Source organism: Vicugna pacos, chromosome 14 (assembly GCF_048564905.1).
Source record: "Vicugna pacos chromosome 14, VicPac4, whole genome shotgun sequence".
Lineage (NCBI taxonomy): Eukaryota > Metazoa > Chordata > Mammalia > Artiodactyla > Camelidae > Vicugna > Vicugna pacos.
Window position 1 is genome coordinate 13431674 of NC_133000.1, and position 23079 is coordinate 13454752.

A 23079-nucleotide genomic window follows, 5' to 3' on the forward strand; every position below is an offset into this window, starting at 1 on the left:
CCATGTCTCACTTTGGGGTGTACAGCCAGTGCCTGTAATGAGGTCTCAAAAATGCTCACTGCCAAGGGTAACCTTTTGAGCAGCCCTTACGCAGTCTTGGTGCCCCTGTATAGCTGCGTAGGGCCAAAGATGGAAAGCTTCTACAACAACAGCATCCTACCTTAATAACCTTGTCAGTTCCTGAAGTCAGTAACCAGCCTCTGGTGGCATCAAAATGCACATGAACAATATTATGTTTACTGTCATGGAAGGTGGCGGTGGGCGCACGTCTGGAGGGAGCAAAGAAAGTTTCCAAGAGTTAAAGGCAGTAGTACATAAATGAAAGAGATTTAGAGTGACATTAAGGTCTAATTTTTAGCCAAATGGCCAAAACTACTTCACTGTTAGCATTGCACCTCAGATCCACCTCTATTCCCTGATGACACATTATGATTAAAAAAAAAAAAAGGATTCTTATATATTCTCCAAAATGGTCAAGAGACAATGAAGTTTCCAAAACTTTTCGAGAATTTGTTGCTGTGATTAGACTCTGTGAGAATCTCTAGCTAAGCTGTTGGCAAACGTTTAAAATAACCCAGTGCTTTTGCTGAGTTTGATCTCAGATGGCCTTGCTGGTAAAATACCTTTGTCTATTTCATTTTTTAAAAAGCACGCTTGGTAAAATACCTCAGATACTACTGTCATTCTAATCCAAGGGCTATTCATTCTTTCTCCTTTTTCACTGGTATAACTGCAGACTTAGTTTTTCTGCAGCATTCTAATGCTTTAACAAATAACATAATATATAAACAAACACTGTTATTTGCCTTTTATTTTTTTAATCTGTGTTTTTTTTTTTTTTTGTAAGAAGGGTGGTCTCCTATCCAGGCACTAACCAGCCCTGACCCTGCTTAGCTTCCGAGATCAGACAGATTGGGAGCACGCAGGGTGCTATGGCTGTAGATAGATACTAACTACTATAGATAAAACAGATAAACAGCAAGGTCCTACTGTGTAGCACAGGACCATATTCAATACATTGTAAAAGCCTATAATGAAAAAGAATATGAAAAGGAATATATACGTATGTATAACTGAATCACTATGCTGTACACCAGAAATTAACACAACATTGTAAACTGACTATACTTCAATGAAAAAATAAAAAAATAAAAGGCTTGTCAACGGCCTAGGTGCTCTAAAAGAGATGCAAACGCTTCCACAGAGAAGGGGCAGAAGAAACAGTGATGTGGGCAAGGGGACAGCGTGTGGAGGGAAGCGGAGGGTCGCGGAGTGGACGCGGAGTGGACGCGGGGAGACAGCGTGTGGAGGGACGCCGAGGGGACATGGGGGGGAGACGCGGGGAGACGCGGGGGTGGGGGACACGGGACGGACGCGGGAGGGACAACGGCAGTTTTCTAATCTTGTTTCAGTTCCCACTCTGCCACGGGCTCTCTGAAGACTGCTGTTTTCTTTTTTTCTAAGCTCAATCTGGAGAACAGATCTTCAGTATCCTTAAAATGACTGCTTTAAAATATTTAGAATGAAAGAATTAGGTTTAATTTGTAGTCACTTAGGCTCTCTGGGTCTGTGACTTCAACGAACAATTAAAGTAGAACATCTCTAATGTCTCTCGCAGCTCTCCAATTTAATGAGGACTCTCGCATTAATTTCATCACGTGATAAGCAGAAAATAATCCATGAACATGGATGCTTACTTATGCAAGGCCATCTTAATTTATATTTGCTCTGACTAAATAAGAATGAAAAAACAAACATTAGGGTCATCTGTAAGAGAACGCTAATTTGCCAAGAGTTTCCTTTAAATGCCGACCTCCTCTAGTGCCTTTAAAATATGTTTCTATTTACATGAAGCTTTTAAGACACCCATCTAGTACTTGAAATGATTTTCCTATATACCAGGTGCGGGGGTGGGTGGAGGTGGGGGAACTCGGCAGACAAGTCTCTTATGAAATCCTGCTGTATGTAATTCACTCAGAAGGGAACTTGTTGGAGCGCACTCTGCTGACGTGGGCGCAGTTTGCAACAGCTGACATTAATAAGACAACATTCCCCCCCACCCCCCAAAACACAGTGGCGCAGTAACCTCCGGTTCCAGGTTGCTGGGCAAGACCGACTAGCAAGACTCAGTAGCTGGGCAACTGGGAGTACTGGCCTCTTAGGTGAAGTGGCTTAGTTCTTCCTGGAAAATAAAACCTCTGGAGCCTGTAGGCTGATCTGCTCCTGTTAAGTTAGCAGCTTGAGCTAGACAGTGAAGCCTGGGCTCCTGCACTCCTGGACAGTTTTTAAGACAACATTAGCAGGCAGAGAGGGTTTGCTCCAAGAACATCTATTTTCAAGGCTCACCACGCCCCCTACCCTGGGACTGAGATGGAGAGATGAATTCTTAGCTTGCACTCTCTCTCCTCCTGTCTCACAAAAGGACACAATCTCTTGGTGGAGAGGAGGGCTCTGCCCACCTGCCATGGTCGGTATGAAACCAGCAGGAACCGCGGCACTACCAGTCACGGCTGCGGAGCCGGGCGCAGCGCTCAGATCCCCCCCCACCCCGAACCGTGATGCTTCTGCAGGTGGCTGGGACTTACTCCTCGTCTGTGATGGCCTCGTGGCAGCTGTCGCATACCCTCACTTCAAACTCGAAGCCCATCAGAGGGATGGAGGAGCGCTTGGAGCTGCACTTGCCACAGACAGCCTTCCCGCACTTTCGGCAGTGGTGCTGGAGGGAGAGAAAACATGATCACTGGGACTGCGGCTGCGCTGCGCGCCTTGGCCCCGCCTAGTAGGCTCAGGTGAGGGTACCCACAGCATCCAGGTGAGGATGCTAACCCAGGAAACTGAGGAAACACACCAGGTGCCTCTCTTTTTGGACTCTGTTAATTCAGAATAAAGACTGCTGGGAAACACATGATTGTGCCACGGCCCCAAGGCCCCCCCTCCCCAGGCTTGGTTCTTTCCAACTATCATCAGTATTAACTGGAGGTACCACCCAGCAGTTGAGTTATCTTAAAGCTGGGTGTACAGAGGCAGTACCACCTCCAGAGACTACGCTGCTGGGTGAAGGGGAACACGGACGAAATCTGATTCAACCCACAGTCTACACTTTGGCTTTGCTCAAGCAAGGTGACTGACATCTGGTTTCCTTGCAGCGGACCAAACCCTACCGTGGAATCAGATGGAAAATACTGTATTATAACTAGATCTAAATGACTAAACTCAGATGGAAGGAAGGAAAGTGGAACTATTAAGAAGAAATAAATACCATATACAATAATTTCATGGTTTGGTGCCAATATGAGCTAAGCATGACCCCTGGAATTTTATGGTGTATTTCAGTAGATGCCACTAGAATTCTCAAATTGTATCCCTTAACTACTGGGAACAAGTCACTACGGAAACCGAATCCAGGAGGGATGAGCTTTGGCAGAGAACGGGAATAAATTAGGGTGCAGTCACAAAGCGACTGCAGGACAATAATTTACCCCGGCCACAGCTCCCACCCAGGTACACTATTTCTTCTAAGATCACACAGTAAACTTATTCCCACACTAGCACATTTTGATGAAGCATTCATATCACCCACCTGTCTCAGGCCAATTTTCTTACTGTCCCACATTTGCTTGAAGTTCCAGAAAAAAGGTTGATCACACTTTTGGCAGGAATCACTGTCCAACCACTCAGGGGTCTTGTCAAATAAAGCACAGAACAGGTCACGTGAGAAGCAATGAGGACAAGGGAACCACTGTTGTTGCTGAAACTTACACAAGCAAGATGTGTTTCTAAGAAACTGGTGTGATCTCTCGATCATTTAAGAAATACTTACTGGATGCCTATGATGGGTCAGGCCCTGGGGATGTAGTGGTGAATAAGAAGAATCTCTACCATCATGGAGTGCATAATTTATCAGGGAAGATGAAACACGAAAATCTTATAAATAATGGTTATTATTTAAATCAGTATAAGGACCAAAGGCCTGAGAAGGAGAAGCACAGGAGGCTGTGAGAGTGGGATGCCCTAGGCTGAGGTTCAGGACTTTGTCTCTGACAAATGATGATAAACTGAGACCTGGGGATGGATGGGAGGAGGGCAGGCACAGGGGCTGAGAGAGGGCAGGTTGGCCAGAGCACATGTGTGTGTGAGGCAGGGGGGTGGGGGGGTAGGGGGGTGGGGAGGGGGTGGGCAGGATATGAAGGGTCGAGGCTGGAGGGGACGCAGGGGCCACACACAGAGTCCTGACAGCTATGTTGAGGATTGAGGACTTTATCTCACACTCTCTGATCACATGCAATCATATGTGCTCTGATTGTGTACAATCATATGTACCTGCACATCACCCATGCGCACAGCTACCCGTGCTGGGAGCACAGAACCTGACCACAGCGGGCACTCAGGGAAGCTACAGGTCCACTGCCAAGGCAGCGCCCAGCAGGGCTGGAGGGTCTGCTCCTTGCCTCATGAGTCATACAATATCCTGGCTTGTTCACGATTTCCCAACCCCATCACGAGTACTCTAAATTATGCCAAACAAATTTAAAAGATGTGTTAAGCTTAAAGCTGTTCTTTAGCAAATCTCTTATAGATTCTGCATATGATGACTTTGCATTTGCTTCTTGGGTTCCATGTTCAGCTCTGTAAATTCACCCTCTGGCAGAGAGACTGGTCTCTTTCCACATGTCACCAAACCCAAGGAACTGGGAGAAATACATCCAACTCCAGGGTTTCTCAAAAGTGGATTGCAAGGCACTCCAATTTGACTCACAGGGCACTTACTGCAGAAGAGGCCTGTGATCAAACAAGTTTGAGAACTGTGGTAAACAAGAGCCCGCCTCTCTGCAATTCACAACTAACAGCAGCACAGTACGGGCGGGTTCGGGAAGCCCTTTGTCTGTTGATGGAATCCTTCTCTGAGGAAGACCTGTTATGGAACAGATTTGGGGACTTGGTGGAAATGAACCTAAGGCTACACACTTTCTCAGGAGGAAAAAAAAAAAGAGTGAAAAGATGACATTTTAAGAGCTCTAATTCTTAGTCTATTTTATTAAAATTGAAGAAAAGAAGTAAGCCTTGACTTGCTTGGTAATTTTCATGCCCTAATTAGTTTAAAGACAGATTTAATAAAATAATGCAAAATTTTTAGCCAAAGACAACATTTTACTCCTAGAAGACTGATCTATGTTGTGATTTTTTTTCAGAATACTTATGATGCAGGAAAATCAGGAGGCTTTACAAAAAAGCTTCTCACACACACACACATATCCCTACATCTTTTATAAGGAAGCATGAAGGTTTAGGATGTCCATGAAATGTATCAGTGAGTGTCTATGAAAAGGGAACTGAGCAGAGATCTGAAAAGGGGAAAAAAAGTCAGCATGTGTAGTACGATTCCTTTTTGGTCAAATAAATCTTACATACATGTACCTGAAGAGAAGAATGTCAGGAGGGATGTTTGCCAGCATGTGAAGGGTGACATTTCTGGGTGGTGGGAAATCACCAATAACGATACTGTCTTTGTTAACAAGCACTCTAACTTCTCTACAAAGAAAGTGGGTTATATATACTTTTAAAAATGATAAAATGATGAAAGATGGATTTCATTAACTGCATAAACGCACATTTAACCTATGGGATGTTGACCCGATCTGCGCTCAGCCCCTCCAGGTCTCCCACCATCTGCGGCACCATCTCTGACCGTGTCCACGGCTCTGTGAGGACCTCTCCCGCTCACCGTGTCTGGGCTCTTGGTGTTTCCTGTCCAGGTCAGAGTACATTCGGGCCCGTCACACTCATCGCTATCTCCTTCCAAAAACCCTGAGCTGACAATGACAACGCCCCTTCCTATGTGCCCAGCACTGAGGCTCTAACACACGTTAGCTGTGATGGAATCATTTACACCATTTAATGGTTTTCGATTTCTCCCATGTCTTTTCTTCCAGAAAGGCTACCAGCTCTTCAGGGCAGGGATGGCTCCAGCACGTGTCCCTGACCTCCCAAGCTGAGCCCCGCACAGCACTTGTCACAACCAGGAAGTGCCCCACAGACACACCTCAGGGATTTCGTTTATAAAATATAACACTTGTGAACATAACCATCTCCAACTGCTCACTTAGAACTTTAAATCCCTCAACGAGAAGATTTAAAACAGTCAAGAAATACCAAGTGCCCATATACCTGCATGTCAAAAGGCATAATTTAAGCAAGATGACTCAAAGGGCTGCCCACCAATCATCTGGTATGGTCTCTGGAAACTGCATCCTTACCCTCCTTTGGGCCTCTGTCTATCAAGGGTGGAGGCTGGGTCCCCTGGTCTTCTGGTCAGTCGGGCCTGGGAAGAAGCCAGGACAGACCAGGAGTGACTGGCCCTCACCCAAAGCAGGTCACCGTGCAGAATAATCCGTCACACACAGGGTCCGGCTAGCACGACGAGCAAACATTGCGCCGAGCTCCCTGTCTTTATGCTGATGAGGCCAAGTGGTACTTTCAAAAGCAACATTCCACAATTCCCCACTCCCTAACTGTAAAGATCATTTTAATTAGTTACTAATAGAACTCCTGTGGATTTATGGTTTGAGCAAATCAAGCTTTAATCTTCTTAAGCATTTAATTACTGGCACTTAGAAGGCACTGCATTGTGGGTAATAGCAACTACTCTCTTGGAATGAGACTGGGGTGAGGGAAAGGAGAGAAGTTGGGAAGGCGCTTTTGTCTTTCTCAAGTGTTGCTTTTCTGTCTAATTCTTGCATCCTGCTAGAAAATAAATTAGAAGAATATACACTATCAAAGGGGAAATTTACCCACCATAACTGTAGGGAAATGAGAAAATGGTTAACTTCAAAGTATGCGTCAAAGGGGATATTAGTAAACAAATCAGTTAAGATGCTCAAAGATGAAAAAGAAAATTCTTTGAAAAAAGAATGTTACAATAAAACTTAAATATGTGCTTAAAAATTACAATGTATATATTTATACCTGGAGAAGTGTTTAGAATATGAGTCGTAAAGAAACACAGAAGTAATGACTTCTAATATTTCTATTAATACCAAACTAAGGGTTCTCACTTCATCAAATACCATTTCTCACACACTAGCTACCATGTCCCCCCAAAACATAAAAGCACAGAAGTTTTCCATTTTCGTCAGGCACTTTACACCTGAGGGCTAACCACCCGAAATGGCTGGTTCCTTTTTCTCCCCAGAATTTTTGTTGTTAAAGTCTAAATAGCTTAGTCTCAGTTGAGATGTGCATGACCTCTCCATTACAGGAGAGTTGCGTGCCAGTTTGTGAGGGGTTAAAAAGAAAAAGGAAGCTCCGTTTATACTAGAATTTTATATTTTCTGACACAACACGTCTGATTTCATGGTTTAGTCATAAAGGAAAGAGGAAATGAGCAGGAGGGGAGGCTGAGGTGTTTTCCAGCGGAGCCCAGCCCGGTGGCTGTGGAGGGTGGCCTGAGCTGCAGTGGCGCCTACCTCCTGCCTCTCCACGTCCATGTTCCAGACGACGATCCCACCGTCGCCGCCACAGGAGATGAGCTGCCGCGTGTGCTGTGCATAGGACAGGGCCTGGACTCTGTCACTGCAAAGGAAATCAGGAGTCAAGGGCACTTCTGGAGAGTGGTGTGAGCCCCAAGGGAAGGAAGCCTGGCAGTCAGTCACAGGCGCGCCCACCCAGGGCCCCACCCAAGGGCTGATCTCGGAAACTGGATGGAACTGTCAACATGCTATCACTGGGAGAGTACTCAAGATTTAAAATAAGTCAAAATGCTCGTTTAATAATTAGCAATGTTGAACCTCTTTTCATGTGCCTGTTGGCCATCCGTATGTCTTCTTTGGAGAAATGTCTATGTAGGTCTTCTGCCCATTTTTTGACTGGGTTGTTTGTTGTATCTGATATTGAGTTGTATGAGCTGTTTGTATATTTTGGAAATTAAGCCCTTGTCAATTGCATCATTTGCAAATATTTTCTCCCAGCCCGTAGGCTGTCTTTTTGTTTTGTTTACGGTTTCCTTTGCTGTGCAAAAGCTTATAGGTTTGATGAGGTCCATGTTTATTTTTGCTTTCATTTCTTTTGCCTTGGGAGACTGATCTAAGAAAATGCTGCTACGATTTATGTCCAAAGGAAAAGGTAGGGGGAGGGATAAATTAGGGGTATGGATTAATAGAGACATACCACTATATACAAAATAGAGAACCAATAAGGATTAACTGTCTAGCACAGGGAACTATATTCACTATCTTATAATAACCTATAATGAATATGAAAAAGAACATATACATATATGTACGTATCTGTATAAATGAAGCACTTTGCTGTACACCTGCAACTAACACATTATAAATCAACTATAGTTCAATTAGAAAAAAAAAGTTCGTTTAAGATGCTAAGTTCCCAGGAAGAGGTAGTCTCTGTCAGTTACCATCATTTGATGAACAAGGCTGTTGAACTGATTATAATATCTCACTGGTTCCTTAACTGATAAACTAAAATCTGTGCCATCTGTTCATGTTATGGTTTTAAGGTCGTCTTTCGAAATGCCCCCTGGGTGTAGCTGGCAGAGCCAGGTAACCCGAGCTGCCTGAGGTGTAAGGGACCCGCACGGCTCCCGTGTGAATCCAGAGCAGCACAGACTTGAGTTTCACTGACTCTCTTATTTCTCTAGTTTTCATGCTCTCTTTACTGATTTTGAGTTTTATTTTTCTTTCTAGTTTGTACATGGCTGGCAAGCTATTCCCTCCTGGTGGATGATTCAGTTTTAGGGTCATACAATTTAGTGATACACTAACAGAATACAATAGAGATCTAGTCTCCCTTGGAAGAGAAAGATCAGGGAATCTCTTTTGTTTGGTTTTGTTTGAATATTTTTCTATTTTGAGCTCAAATCAATTAAGAAGTTGGTGCCCACTGGGAAGGAAAATAACTCTGCGAAATCTGGATTGGTGATTTTTTTGTGTGCTTCTGTGTTTATTCTGACTAGTGGCTGCAGTTATATAGAACTGAAGCTATTAAGCCCTGTGTGTCTGTGTCTGCAATTCAGAAGCACCTTTACCTCTTACGTATGGAAAACTTCCTATTTCTGGAGGGTACCAAAAAATTAGATTATGGCATCTTTTAAATTATAAGCACTTGCTTATAAAGGTAAGCAGATGTTTATATAAACTGACTATTCCTAAACCTCACAGAAAATAAGGAAATTGAACCTCTAAGACTTTACATTTACTAGACTTCATACAAATTATTTTACATAAAATACTATCTAACTCAGTGATATTTTAAGAATCCAAGTTCCCAAAATTAAGGTAACTTTTTGGCAAATAATACTAGTATGATGAGTTTTAAAACACAGTTATATCTTTCTCTGACTTATTCTCTGTTAAATATAATGCAAATGTACATTTTATTTTACTTGGGTTGATTTCTCCTAAATTTATACAGGATAACTGGTCAAATAAGCTAGTATTATGCCTATAAAATGTTTAAGATTGTGAAAAATAAATGTGTTCAATTAAAATGAATAATTTTTCTCATAAAATTTTTATATATACAGCAGTTATGTTTTGTAGCATATCAATTTAAAGATAATTCCGAAAATCTTTAGGTAACTTAAAATGGACTTATTTAAGTTAAGCTGACAGACAGTCGTTGGGTATCTACCTAATTTCTAAGTAAGTGAGAATACTGAAACTTTGATTATAAAGCATAATATTAAGATTATGTATGTTTGCTTCTTATTCGTATATGCTACTGAGAGGCTGTAACTTAAGTGAGTCATGGCAAATGAATGTGTTACTTTTTGCCACTTTAAGGGGATGGAAAAGTGATTTATGTCACATGTTTCAGGAGCCATGCTAGTCTGCTAAAATGCTTGTAGGTGATGGAAAGTTCTCAGTTATCCACATCTTCTCTCTTCCCAAACTTCTCTGTGAAATATAAGTTATTTTGGTTAATTATTATAATTAAAATGGGTGGTTGAGACTAGGCCAGGTACAATAATGAAAAAGAAATACAACTGTGTATGTGTTTTTGTTTTGGGAAGAAAAAGAGAGTAGTTTTCTCTTAAAGCAGTGGTTCTCAAACTTCCTGGTCTCAGGGCCCCTTTATATTCTCAAAACTCATTTGAGGACACCAAAGAGTTTTGGTTTAAGTGAGTGATAACTGTCCATATGATTGTATTTGAATGAAAACTGAGAAATTTTTAAAATATTGATTCATCTGAAGATAGCAATAACAAATCCATTTTAACATAAATAATATATATTTTGGGAAAAATAACTGTATTTCCCAAAATGAAATATCTGAATGACAAAATGCATCGTTTAACATTTGTGCAAGTCTTTCCAATGTCTGGCTTAATAGGAGAGAGCCAGATACGTATCTCTTTCTCCACTTTTTGTGATGTCATTCATGTACCTTCTGGAAAACTCCATGGTATACTTTTGAGAGAGTGTGAATGAAAAGGCAATTCTTAAAGTAAAATATAAATTTGTTTCAGAATATAAAAGAGAAAAATAAAAGACAAAACTTGGAAAGTGAATTTTATTTGCTCTGGTTTATAATCTTTGAATCAAAAAAAAGTATAAAATACATTAAAATTTTGGCCTAGCTCCCTCAGTTTTGATGGCTTGCTTCCCTGGCTTACTGATTAATGCCTTGAATTACAATACAAAATGATCTTATTCTTTACCTTCTATGGAATCTGCCTGGCTAGCAGAGATTCTGTGTCTCACCAAAATTATTTTCAGAGCTTTACATTAACTTGAAAAGTCGCTGATTATTTAAGGAAAGAAAAAGAACAAGTGCTCTCACTGTGAAAAGACCTAAGTTCTTTAAGACTGTGTTACATTCTATATTTATTTTCAAACTTTTTTTTGTTACTTTGATTCTACAGATAACCAAGCATTGTTTTTTAGGCACCCATGGTCCTATCTTAATCGTACCTGAAAAATCTTCTGAGTAATTTTGGTTTTGCCTTCCCAGACTGAACTCTATATATTTTGGGGGAAACAATTTTTTTGAGGTTATTTTTACACCTAAAACTATCTTGGTGATTTCCTAGATGGGGCCTGGAATATCAAAAAGATTTGTTTCCTTTACCTTTTGAAAAGAGAGACGCGATCAATAATCGCCTTTGCTAACTGTGTTACATTTTAAGAGTTGCAAGGGAAGAGTTGTCAGGTTAGAAGAGATGCTTAGTTTTCCCTAGGTTAAGTTGGTATGGGTAAAATAGTATTAATATATTTCTGAAATTATATACTATATGGGAAAACCCTGGAGATTTATCAGTGAGGTCATTGTCTCTAATGTTTTTACCTTCAGGGGAAATATTGATCAGAAACTCTTAGGAAATAGTTATGTAGAGTAGCTCAATAGAGAATTTTACTCTTCTCAATTCTGATGCCTGTCAGAGTAAAAAATTAACCATTAAGCCTCTATAATCTACAGATAACTTTGTATTAGTTTGATGCTTGCCTGAAGGCTCTTTACAGGCTATAGGCCAGAAAGGACAATCTCAAGAATTTCGTGGAAAAGGACCGTATGTACCAGGTATTTTTAAATATTGATATTCAAAGAACAGACTCTTGGGCAAAGGCCACTGAACTGACATTGCTTAAGTCGTGTGTGAGCTGTGCCAGTGGCCTGAGTCAGGATTTTCTTGGATTTCCGGAATCTTTTTAGTCAGGATGCAGATGGCTTCATGAAGGCAGACTTTTCAACCAAGAACCAACAGAACAAGAATTAAAGACACAGGACTGAATGAACTGAAGAGGAAGATTTTACTGTGGTCACTTATCTGGAATACTGCTGATACTGTTCTAATGTTCTGTTTTCTGGATTCATGAGGATGCCTTTTCTCTTTTTATGCTATCTTTAACCTTCAATGCAGTCAACTCTGTTTGATAAGCTAAATTTGGCTATCATTTAAAAATGATAGCCAGTTATCACGGATCCCCCAGAATTCAAAAACTGAGTCCCCCTGATTTTCATAGCAATATAGTTATTCCACAGGTTTGTTAGAATCCATCCACAGGATATCCCTGGGCCACCAAGCCCTTACGAGAGGATAATAATGCTCACTGAGTCACATATGACTAGCCTCTTTAAGAATTAAGAGAGCTTAAAGCCTATAATCCCCACCCCCTCAAAGGAAAACTGGCCTGGTACCTGGTTTGCAGAGTCCTGGTCTTACAGGTGCTTAGGAAGCTATCAGGCCAGGAATCTAGCAAATCTTGGAAACCTCAAGGAATTTGACCAAGGTTATAAGGACCATAGGTGAAAAACGGTGGAGATTTTCTTGGGCTTGGTTTCTTAGCCTTGGGATAGCAGATAATGGGCTTTGAAAAGCCCATCCCAAGATTCCTTATAAAAACTTCCAGCAAAAGTAAATTTTGTGGGCTTAACAGTTGTTTAATACTGAAGGGCTCCGTATTTGCAAAGCAAACCAAGATGACCTATAGGGTTAATTAACACTTTCACTGCACCATTGGAAATAATTAGGCCAAACTTTATGAGACCAGCCTTTTTTTGTGATCAAGAATAATCTTTGAGATGATTATGATTACAGGAGAAGAGGGAGGAAGAACCTTGGGTAGGCCAAAAAACTTTGAAATGGGCAAAAAGAAATTACTGGGTATCTTTCCAGTGGAATAGCAGGTGTGGTCTAACACACCCCTCCAGATTATCTGACTCTATGGGGGTCTGTACCTTCAGTATCTTCGTGCTATCCTGTAACTCTGTAAGTTACAGAAAACTGATACTATTGTACATGAATCTTGTCCAGTGAAGATACAACCAAATCTGATGCCCTACTCTCTCCCTAAGGAGCAGCAAATTGTGAAAACACAAATTCACTTAGCATCCTCCGCTGTCTATGCATGTTTCTACTCTGGATTTTCCTTTGAACTGGAAGTAACATCTTACCAGTTCCTTTATTACTAAATGACTAATACAAAATCTTTGACATGTATTCAATAAAAAACAGTTGTTTTCTCTCTCTCCTGGTTGTTATTTCATATATTTTAGAGTATGGACTGCCACCATGGTGACATTCAAGGGCAAGAAGGAAAATCTATCTAGTTGAACAGCCTCATAACCCAGTGATTTGAGCTCCACTTCATTTGTTAAGGCATCTTGATACACATCAACGATCTTGCAAAACCAAAATAAGCTACAGAAGGAACTGCTTTGCCACTCAGAGCTGGCAGCAACATTCAGCAACAGACACATAATTTATGGGACTCCAGTCCTGTTAGTATTTCAACACAGAAGAACACAATGATGAATGCTGGATCCAAGCTTTGTAATAAAGCTGCTTGGGGACTTCTTGATTTAAGTATTCAAAAATACAACCACCCTGCAGTTAAAAACAAGATGAGGGGACATCCCCAGGTTCACAGATCAAGGATTATAAAGAATAAAGATATCTTCTTGCCTTCATGTTTCATCTGGCATCACTGTAGCATTTATACTAGAAAGCATCTCAAAACTGGTCATTATTTCATGGATGCGCCTTCCATGTACTGCACTGCAAATGCCTTTATGAGTGTACAAAGACCCCACGTGGCACAACCACCAGGACCCACCATTTACAAAGACTATACTTAGTGGGATGGCTTCACTTCCTTTCTCACCAGCCCTGGAGGCAACATGTCTGATCAGGCCCAGCTATGTAATATGGGGGATCCGATGCAAAATGAAAATACAGGGCCCTTTGCTAAAATTATTAAGAATTACAAGGTGGTGACAGCAGAGCATTAAGCCAAGCATGAGGCCTTTCTAAGCGTGAGGCCTCATATGACTGCACAGGTCACACGCCCATGACGCTCGTCCTGTGTCTGATGCTTCTCAAGGAAGAAGGGTAGAGAAGCCCTTAGCCTCTTTATAGTAACAGATGTTAAGACACAGGTTAACGTCTACCCAAATGTCAACTTAGGCCCTATTCCATCCCCTAAGAGTAGGGGGGACTTAAATACATAGTAAAGAAATGAAACTTCCCAAAGAATGAAAAATCCTAGTCCAGTTGGTGAAACTAATCACTTATGCATCTTACTCTCTCATATACAAAATCCCACGCTCCTAAGTTATCCACGTCTCCAAGGACCAGAGAAGGCTTGTGAGCAATCCACACGTGAGAGGTCTCTGGAATAACTGACATCTAGGGTTATCTCACTCACACCAAAGGGACCCCAGAAGGATCTGCCTCCCCAGCGATCCTTGGGCCACAGCCAAGTCTGAACCTGACGCTCAAGGTCTCCTTTCTGGAAACACTGGTTTGAGCATCAACAACATTTTGCTTTTAACTGGCTAGGGTAGAAGTTCAGCCACTGGTCCTCTGTCCACTTGCAATTTCTTGAAAACACTGTGCTGTTTGGGTAATACATCCTAATCCTGAGAACTATGAGAATCTCTTCATCTCCCAAGATCTGGATCAAACTGTCCCCCGGTCTACCTCGTTCTCATACTTCTAGCACAGCTCCGTACAGGCAAGGACTGTTTGTTTAGTCACCTTCGGGTCCTAAGAGCCCAATACAATGACTGGTATGTGGACGGAGCTCAGTCAACACTTGTTGAATGTATTAGGAGTAGAGGGAGTAGGTAGATGTGGCAATAATTCCACTGGAAATGCTACAATCAGAGGGAAACAGTAATCTTACCTGAAAGCTTGATTTTTGAATTATTATCATTTTCACTAACAAGAATAATGTTAACCGCTGCCACTAACGACCCCTTCCTCTTGTGCTAATTATTTTACATGCATTATATCATTTACGGCTTTTGACAAACTTTGAGGGGTTTTCTTTCCAATATTATCCCTATTTTAGACAAGGAAACTGAGGATCAGAGATGAAGTGCCTGGTCAAGGCCTACACAGCCAGCAGGAGGGCTGAGTTGTACACAGCCTGGCCTGGCTCAGACCTGGCACTTAGTGACCATACGATGCAGCCCCTCTATCTTTGACAAGATGCTACCTTCTATGAGAACTCTAATAGCTGAAATTTGATCTATTATGAGTTTAGCCGAATAGTCAATCCCCTCTCCCCTAATAAGTCTCTAGTGTTAGGTGAGAAACGCTTCGAAGTCATAAGGGGAGAGAACTTTCATATGTATTTATCCTTGGTCCCCTCCCCCAAACCTAGAAGAAGCTGAATGCAAGAATTTTACTTTCTTTCATTGCACTAACTTCACGTGCAACTTACTTGATACAAGAGAAGAGCACAAATTGTCCCAATGAACACTACTTATGAATAGCCTACTTCTTTACCAAAATAATTTGAGGATGCTTATAACAACGGTAAGAGGAGAAAGAGAGAAACCACGAGCTGGGATGGTGGGAAGAAGAAGCAAATACACAGGCCACGTGTGCTGAGGGTCACGGCTGAGCCCGAGCCTCATGTAACCTGCGCATCCCAGTCTCGGCAGAGGAACTCATCACAAGGGACCACTCAGACCCTTTCCGTGGGCTTTAAATTAAGTTACCATTAAATTAAATTGCCACAAAGTCTTAGAAGCCTAAGAAAACACTATGAGAAAGAAAAATGTGGTCATAAAGTTGGTCATGAAATGACAGGTATTATCTAAGAATAAAAAAGGATCTAAAAAGTCCAAGTACCATTATTAGATTTGAAAAGGTGAGCACGGGACAATAAATGTCCAGGTTTATGCTTCAATAATATCCATCCAACTGGTAACTGACTCTTGAAAAACATAGCTAGTCCTTGAAATTAGAACATCTTCTTTGCCTTTCCTTCCACAGAGCTAGCATGCAATCACGTTCCACTTGCTGTAGGAAATAAAAACGCCAAAGTGCTGCAAATGCAGATAATACTGTTCTCTAGAAGTATACTTTCTTAGCTTTTTTTCCCTCAGACTTGGAAACATCTTTGCTGTCATCAATCACTTACTTGTGCTAACGCTCTCTCTGCTTTGATGGCATTTTACACACCAAATCAAACGAGCTACATAAATGTTTTATTTCTGCCACTGAAGGATGGTGTGAAGGCTCAGTACCCAAGACAGAAGACACAGGGAGCTGTTAAACGTTTCCAGAAGAGGAGAGGGCAGTCTCTCCACCCTGAGGGGCGGCGATCTCAGGACTGGTCAGCTCTCCGCGGCGCCCCAGCTCACCAAACTGGTCCCCGATTTGGAACTCTAACCGCAAAGAGTCACCTTGCGGGAAGGTGGGAAAATGAGTGATTGCAGTAGATCGAGGGGCAGCCTGGGGCCCCAAGCAGAAAATCTCTGGCCTCTAAAGCAGAAAAGAGACAGAACATCATCGGACATGGCGGGACCACATGGTATTCAATGTTCATTTTTTTTGTATCCCAGTGCCTAGCACAGTGCTGGATACAAAGAAGGATCTGAATAGCTGTCTCCGCTGGACAGAACTAAGGTCTGGGAGACCCCTAGCTGGGGTCTTTGAGGATGGTAGCTCAATATTCTCATCGAGAAAATGACATCTGACTTCTCTCTTTCATAGGGTGACTGTAAGATCAAATGGAAGTGTCTGTGTGTTTAGAGAGCTCTTTGACAAAATATTAGGTGCTACTCCAACACAAGAATCACCAAATGCCAGTCCAGTGGCCAATCTTCAGGGCAAAGGAATGGCTGCCGTGAAAGCGGGCCTTTTCCTGCCTGATGGCCTAACCCCTTCTTGCCTGCACCTTCTCTGTGGATCCCATTGTCCTTCTTCCAGCAGCTCCAACAGCTTCCCCTTCCCCACCTCGAGTATGCAAACCACTCTCACAGACAGCAGGGATGATGAGGGAGTTACCTCTCCCAGCTCTGTGGCACCCGGACAACCCCTCATAGGCTAAGACCTGGTGACAAGAATGCCTTCAAAGAGTTCACCTTATTACTCAGCTTGAATTAAATAAAGCACCAGGCAAAGGCCTTCTGCCGTTACTCCTGTTTAAAGCCAGTTCTGACTGGTAGCTCCAGATCGCCCAGTCTGCCTGCCCCACCAAGCTCCCAGGGTGGGATCCTATCAGGATGGACTCCAAGGACGGTCTGTTCCATTTTCTAAAAGGCCAAGCTTGTATTTCTTAGAAATGGAAGACCTAGCAGTTTAGGCTCCATTTTTCTGAAACTGAGAGACCCTATTTCAACTACACAGCTTTTCCTTTCTTACCCAACTATCGGTGCAAGCTTCCCAGAACAACGTTTTGCCCGAGGACATGCAGCACCCAGGGATGCTGGCAGTGAGCCCTGTGACACCTGCCTGCTTGCAGTCTTCGTGAACCACTGTGCAGAAATAAAACTAGTTATGAGCTAACCTGAATGGGTCCAACAAATAGTATTGGTCTTCATTCAAAGCCTGTATTTTATTTCGCTGAGTGAGTCCGAGTAGCAGGAGTTACTTGGCAGATGAGATAATAACCGAGTGCTATTAAACAAGACTGTACTTGGCTTCCCTTTCTCTTCACTTACATGGATGATGTCAACTTCGTCTACGTGATCTCGATATATGTCCCCTTGTCATGGAGATAAATATAAGGGAATGATTCCTTTAATAAGCTGATATTGAGGTCCCAGTGGCCCCACAAGCCAGGCGTAGCCCCAGACAACTGATCTGTTCTCTCGTGTGGGAAAGAAGGGCTTAACAGCACCTTCTCTAAAACTAAACTCTAACACAAAAAATAATGATTCGTGCATAGGCCCTCTAAAATTGAATTAGCTCATATCCAATACTCCCAAACTGTAAATTTAACCACTCAGGAGAAGTTTTTAAAACTAGTGTTTCCAGGCAGATCTACAGGCAGAGCTAATGATGCTTTAAATCAGTCAATTCACAGGAGCTGATATTAGAGTCTGATACTAGAGTCACTCTAAATATCATTTAGAAAAATTTACAAGTTATGAACAACTCATTTGCAGATACTACTATATATAAAATAGATAAACCACAAGGTCCTACTATATAGCACAGGGAACTATATTCAATATCTTGTAAATAACCTATAATGAAAAAGAATATGAAAAGGAATATATATATATATATATATATATATATATATATATATATATAACTGAATCACTATGCTGCACACCAGAAATTAACACAACATTGTAAACTGACTATATTTCAATAAAAAACAAAAAAGCAATTCAGATTGGCTTTAGAGTTCTAAAGTAGATCGAAAATTCTCTGCAACAATCATGCTTTGCCTTCAGGGACCGTGAGCAGCACACACAGGTCAAACCGGAGTGTGGTCCGAGGGTCACCAGCACACCTGCCTGGGAGGTTTGCTAGGACACAGAGGCCCGCAGCCCGGACCAGTGGCCCGAATCTCAGAAGACAGGGCCCAGGAATTTGCTTCTTAATAGATTCCTCAGTAATTCTTTGTACACAAGAAGGTCTGAGAACTGCTCCAAGGAAACACAGAGCTTTCTCTGCTCTTCTCAGCCCCCTGAAATCCACCCCATGAGGAAGAAGAGCCTGACAGGCAGCAAGGCGAGGACTCAATAAATAGCTGGTGAAGGACAAAATGTACTGGGTGAGGATTTTCTCTCTCCCCTTTTCCTTAAGCTGCCAGGGATCTTGAAGCAGCATTTGAACTCAATTACAGAAATTCTGTGGGCCTGCATGGCTTGTATTTCGAAGCTGTTTTTTCTCTCACTCTCAAATTTTGACTCATATTCTTCCCTGGTTCTAATTTTTACTGTTTTTTTCCTGGCTGCCATTATTCTATTTTATGGCTTTTGTAAGCAGTCTCAAATCCTCTGTGGAATAAAATGAGGTATAAATAAGTAAACACACTACGTCCAGATATAAATCAAAGTGACCATTACTTGCGTTCCTGCCACGTTACTCCCGCGCTCAGATCCTGCCACCGAGACTGGCCCGCACGCCTCTGTCCCCGCAGGCAGCTGGGAATGTTTTCTCAGAGCTCTTTACACAAGCATCAGCGGCCTTACTTGTGTCCTTGGAGCTCGATGGCCGTTCCTTTTCTCCCACCGATGTCCCACATGATGACAGAGTGATCGGAACTGCCCGAGAACAACACGCGCTGGACGGGGTCCCAGCAGAGAGCCGTCACCCCACCTGAGAAGACAGATAACAGCCAGACATCAGTCGCAAAGGAACAGCGTTATTCACATAGTGTGAGAGCAAAGGAGTGAGGGTCTCGTGCAGTTCTTGGCTGACAACACACTGTTGCTGAAAGAACAAGTAAGTCCCAAAAGAGAAAAAAACTAGCTCCGAAAATAAAAGTCACACCCTTTAAGGATTTCTCTCCCAAAATTTAATGCCCCATAAAATCAATTACCGTAAAGACCAAAGGGAAATGAAAGAGGCAATTAATTGACCTTCAAAACAACAGACATAATTCTAAGAAGAATGGAAAATATTATACTGTTTGGAAATAGTCACCGTATTTTTTAAAGCTGCTCTCTACCTCCCACCCCTACAATAACAGATGAGAAGTAAGTGGAGTTTTAAAAAGCTCAGTTAGATTTTTTTAAATTCTTGAACACAGATATGGATAGACAACAACATGAGACTTTAAAATTTACTTTCGTTCTTTGGGAATTTAAATCTATAGATTCTGGAAAAACTACTTACATTCTTAAGTGTCAGTGTCCTCAACTGTAAATTGGGGTTGGGGGGGAATGTGATTAGCACTACTACTGCTATTGATGATGGTATCAACCTGACCGCCACCTGCTTCACTAGGACGGCAGTAAGAAAGATTGCATCGATTACACAGGACCACTCTGTAAACTGCAGCGTGCAGCAGCAATGCTGGTTACTAGCATTACTCAGGTGGTATAAAATATTACGACAGACTTCCTTCCCTGGCAGTCCCCTTGTAAATCAAACTTCCTGTACTGAGAACAATAGTAACTTTTTCTATATAAGATGAGCACAAAGCCTATGAATACTTAACAAGGTAAGAATACTAATTTTTTACATTATTGAAAAATACTGTATTCTGAAAAGAACACAAAATTGCTTATTTGTTGGAACCTGACATTTTTAAAATTTAGCCTATCAATTTGTTCTAATGAACTACTGCACTTTAAAGGCTTTTAGGTACAAACTACTATATACAAAATAGGTCCTACTGTATAGCACCGGGAACTACATTCAGTATCTTGTAATCGCCTATAATGAAAAAGAACACATATGTATAACTGAATCACTACGTTGTACACCAGAAACTAACACAATACTGTAAATCAACTATATTTCAACAAATAACAATAAAAAATGAAAAAAAAAGCTTTAAAGAAAGTTTCTCTCGTATAATTGTTTCAGAAGATATCTTTTCAAGGACAAAAGGAAAAAAAACCCCACTATTCTGGATTATGCTTAACAGCTTCTTCCTATACCTGCACAGCATTCTGCTTGTCTATATTCCTGCCCACGTAAGAACACACACAATTCCCCAACTCCTCTGCGATGCTTGCTTAGCCTTTCAAAGCCAAGCAATTTCTCCTGTGTTCTCTCTTCTTCTCTCCCTGTTATCAAACTCCATATACCACCCCCAACCTTCCTGCAGTATATGAGACTGGAATGCTTATGCATTTCATCTTGCAAAATGTTTATTCCCACACAGTACTCAAATGACTCACTTTGTTAACTATATGTGGCAGAGTTAGCTAATGGTCTACTGAAATTCGTGTTTCCCCTTCCGTATACACAGCACCCCCTGGAAAGCTGGACCACATTCACTGGTCCCTCTTGCAAGTAGGGGGCATGTGATTTCTCAGCAATGGAACCCAGAAAGCACATGGAAGTCATAGGCATCTCTTCCAGGCCAAGGCAGTTAGGATGTCCCTCTTCTACTTTCTCTTTACACTTTCTCCTAGAGGACTCCACGACCCCAGGGCACAGAGAAAGCCTAGAAGGATCCCGGGATCCTGAATCATCACATGGAATAGAGTAGGAACATCTGCACTGGGTTGTTACATGAGCGAGAAATAAGCCACTGCATTAAGCCACTGAAATGCTGCAAGTCATTTGTTAGAGCAGCAGCATTACCTGTTATAGTGCCATATAATTACTGGAATATTATAACAAGCTGGTCCAAGAGTCACCCAAAGCTTCATAAATGTAAGACAAGCAGAAAGAACTTACTAATTTAGACTGTTAATATTGATACCTAATATTCAAACAGATTTGGAGAGAACCCTGGTCGGGAATCTGTTAGATTGGCCTCCAAAGCAACCCACTATAAACTCTGAATTGGTTTTTCCTCCAAAATGTTATCAAGAATCTAAGCACTGCTCACCACCTCCACTGCTACCATCCTTATACGAGCCATCATCAAAATCTTGCCTAGAAAATTTAAAAGTATGACACACATTTTGTTATAAAAGCTCTGGGGAGACAAAGCACTCTCATACACTGTTGATGAAAATGCAAACCAGTAATATGGGAGGAACCACACCCAGCAAAACTACATACACACTTAGCTTTCAATCCAGGTTCTCACTTCCAGGAATTTGTGTTCAAGAGACTGTCCCCACTCCCATCAAATAACATTCAAAATACATATGTACAAGGCTATTCATCTCAACATTGTTTGAAACAGCAAAACATTGGGAACAACTTAAACGCTCATATAAGAGAGTAGGTGAATAAACTCCATTCACATGGAGTACTAAGCAGCCATGAAAAAGGATGAAGGCCTGCTGGATGGATATGACGCGATTTCCAGAATACACTATAAACTGAAAAAGGCAAAGGGCAAAAGAGTATCTGCATTATGCTACCTACATCTAAGAAAAAAGGGTGGATGAGAAATTAATGAGATTTGTTACCTAGAGCAGGTGTGTGGAAGAGGCTGGGCACTGGGAACAGAGAACAGATGAAGGGGAGTGACATTTTCATCACATATTTTTTGTTTGGTTCCGAGTTTAGTGTTTCACATACTCAAAAACAAGTAAAACATAAAAACTAGGAGTGTGTGTCTCCTAGCGGGGTGGGGGTGGGGGTGGGTGGAGGACTTAAACTGAAATATAAACAGAAGCAAGTGAACCCGGCTGTGTTATACATAAGTGAATGATCCAACCTCACTGAAGGGGGTCAGGGGACGAATCAACAAAATTAACTTTGGAAAATGGTAATAAACCAAATAAAAAAAGATCTGTACACAAATGCAGTACTCAGTGAGTCTGTATTTCACAGGGCTATAGTTTATAAAGGTTGGCAATTCTGGAACTATTTTACGTGTATTCTAGGATTAAGCAACTAAGTAAATGAATTGAGGATAATGAGAGCTCAGTTTCTCGCTATTATAGTGGGAGTTACAAATGGGGGGAGGTTAGAATAAGCCCTCTGTCTACTGAGAAGGCCTAGAAGCAATGACACCCCATTAACAATGAGCCTGCTTTCCAGAGCAGTGCAGACCCACACCCCTCCAGCCCCGTCCACCCCCAGGCCACTCTCCTCGCCCTCCACAACCTAGAGCAGGGATAAAGAGTGAGAGCCAGGGTGCCAACGGTTGTGGGTTTCCAGGGTTCATGGTATTTTAACTGATGAAAATCATTTATTTCATTTCTTCGTACTTCCCTCCAGATTTCTGCTTCCCCTCGATGTTTCATTACATGCTTCTCCCTGCCTTGGACGTCCACGATACGACCGGTAAGTTTTAACACAAATAATTTATTATTAAAAGTAAAAGGTTTTGATCATTATAAAATTTAGCTATATTCTTATATATGCTGATAAAGGGAATTTTTAATGGCTGCCTAATATCCCAACACAGGGATGTGTGGGATATTTTATTTACTAGATTTTTCTCATCTTTTAACTACTATAAATTTTGCTAAGATGAACATTTTTATACATAAATCTTGGTTCACATTTCTGATTTACTTAAAAGAGATTCTCAACTGTGGAACCAGATCAAACAGATAAACCAGATAAACATTTTTAGAAATTTCATATGTGCTACCAAATGTTCAGTGAACTAATCTTTGGATACTTTCACAACATATCCCGCACAAGCTAAAGACGAGGTGGGGTGTCAGAAAGTCAGGGCTGGACACTGCTGGGTCTGTCTACACCAGCGTGACCTGGCAACTCACCAAGAGCGGCACCCCTCGGACTGCAAGGTGAGGGCGTGGAGGCAAAACGCGGCTACA

The 23079-nt window shown here is 41.7% G+C and overlaps 1 protein-coding gene across 7 annotated transcripts in view; it reads right to left on the reverse strand.

Annotated features, from left to right (window-relative positions):
* The window catches only part of WDFY2 (WD repeat and FYVE domain containing 2), a 235604-nt gene that overhangs the window by 7368 nt on the left and 205157 nt on the right, over positions 1 to 23079 (reverse strand). For all 7 annotated transcript variants that reach the window (XR_012079966.1, XM_072976193.1, XM_072976194.1 and 4 more), the window contains 5 exons: positions 18904 to 19030; positions 7464 to 7569; positions 3581 to 3682; positions 2586 to 2716; positions 161 to 269 (listed from right to left, as the gene is read on the reverse strand). Coding sequence is in view for 6 of the 7 variants with exons in the window: in XM_072976193.1 (XP_072832294.1) it covers positions 161 to 269; positions 2586 to 2716; positions 3581 to 3682; positions 7464 to 7569; positions 18904 to 19030 (575 nt within the window). In the remaining variant the exon portion in view is untranslated. The remainder of the gene's footprint in view (positions 1 to 160; positions 270 to 2585; positions 2717 to 3580; positions 3683 to 7463; positions 7570 to 18903; positions 19031 to 23079) is intronic.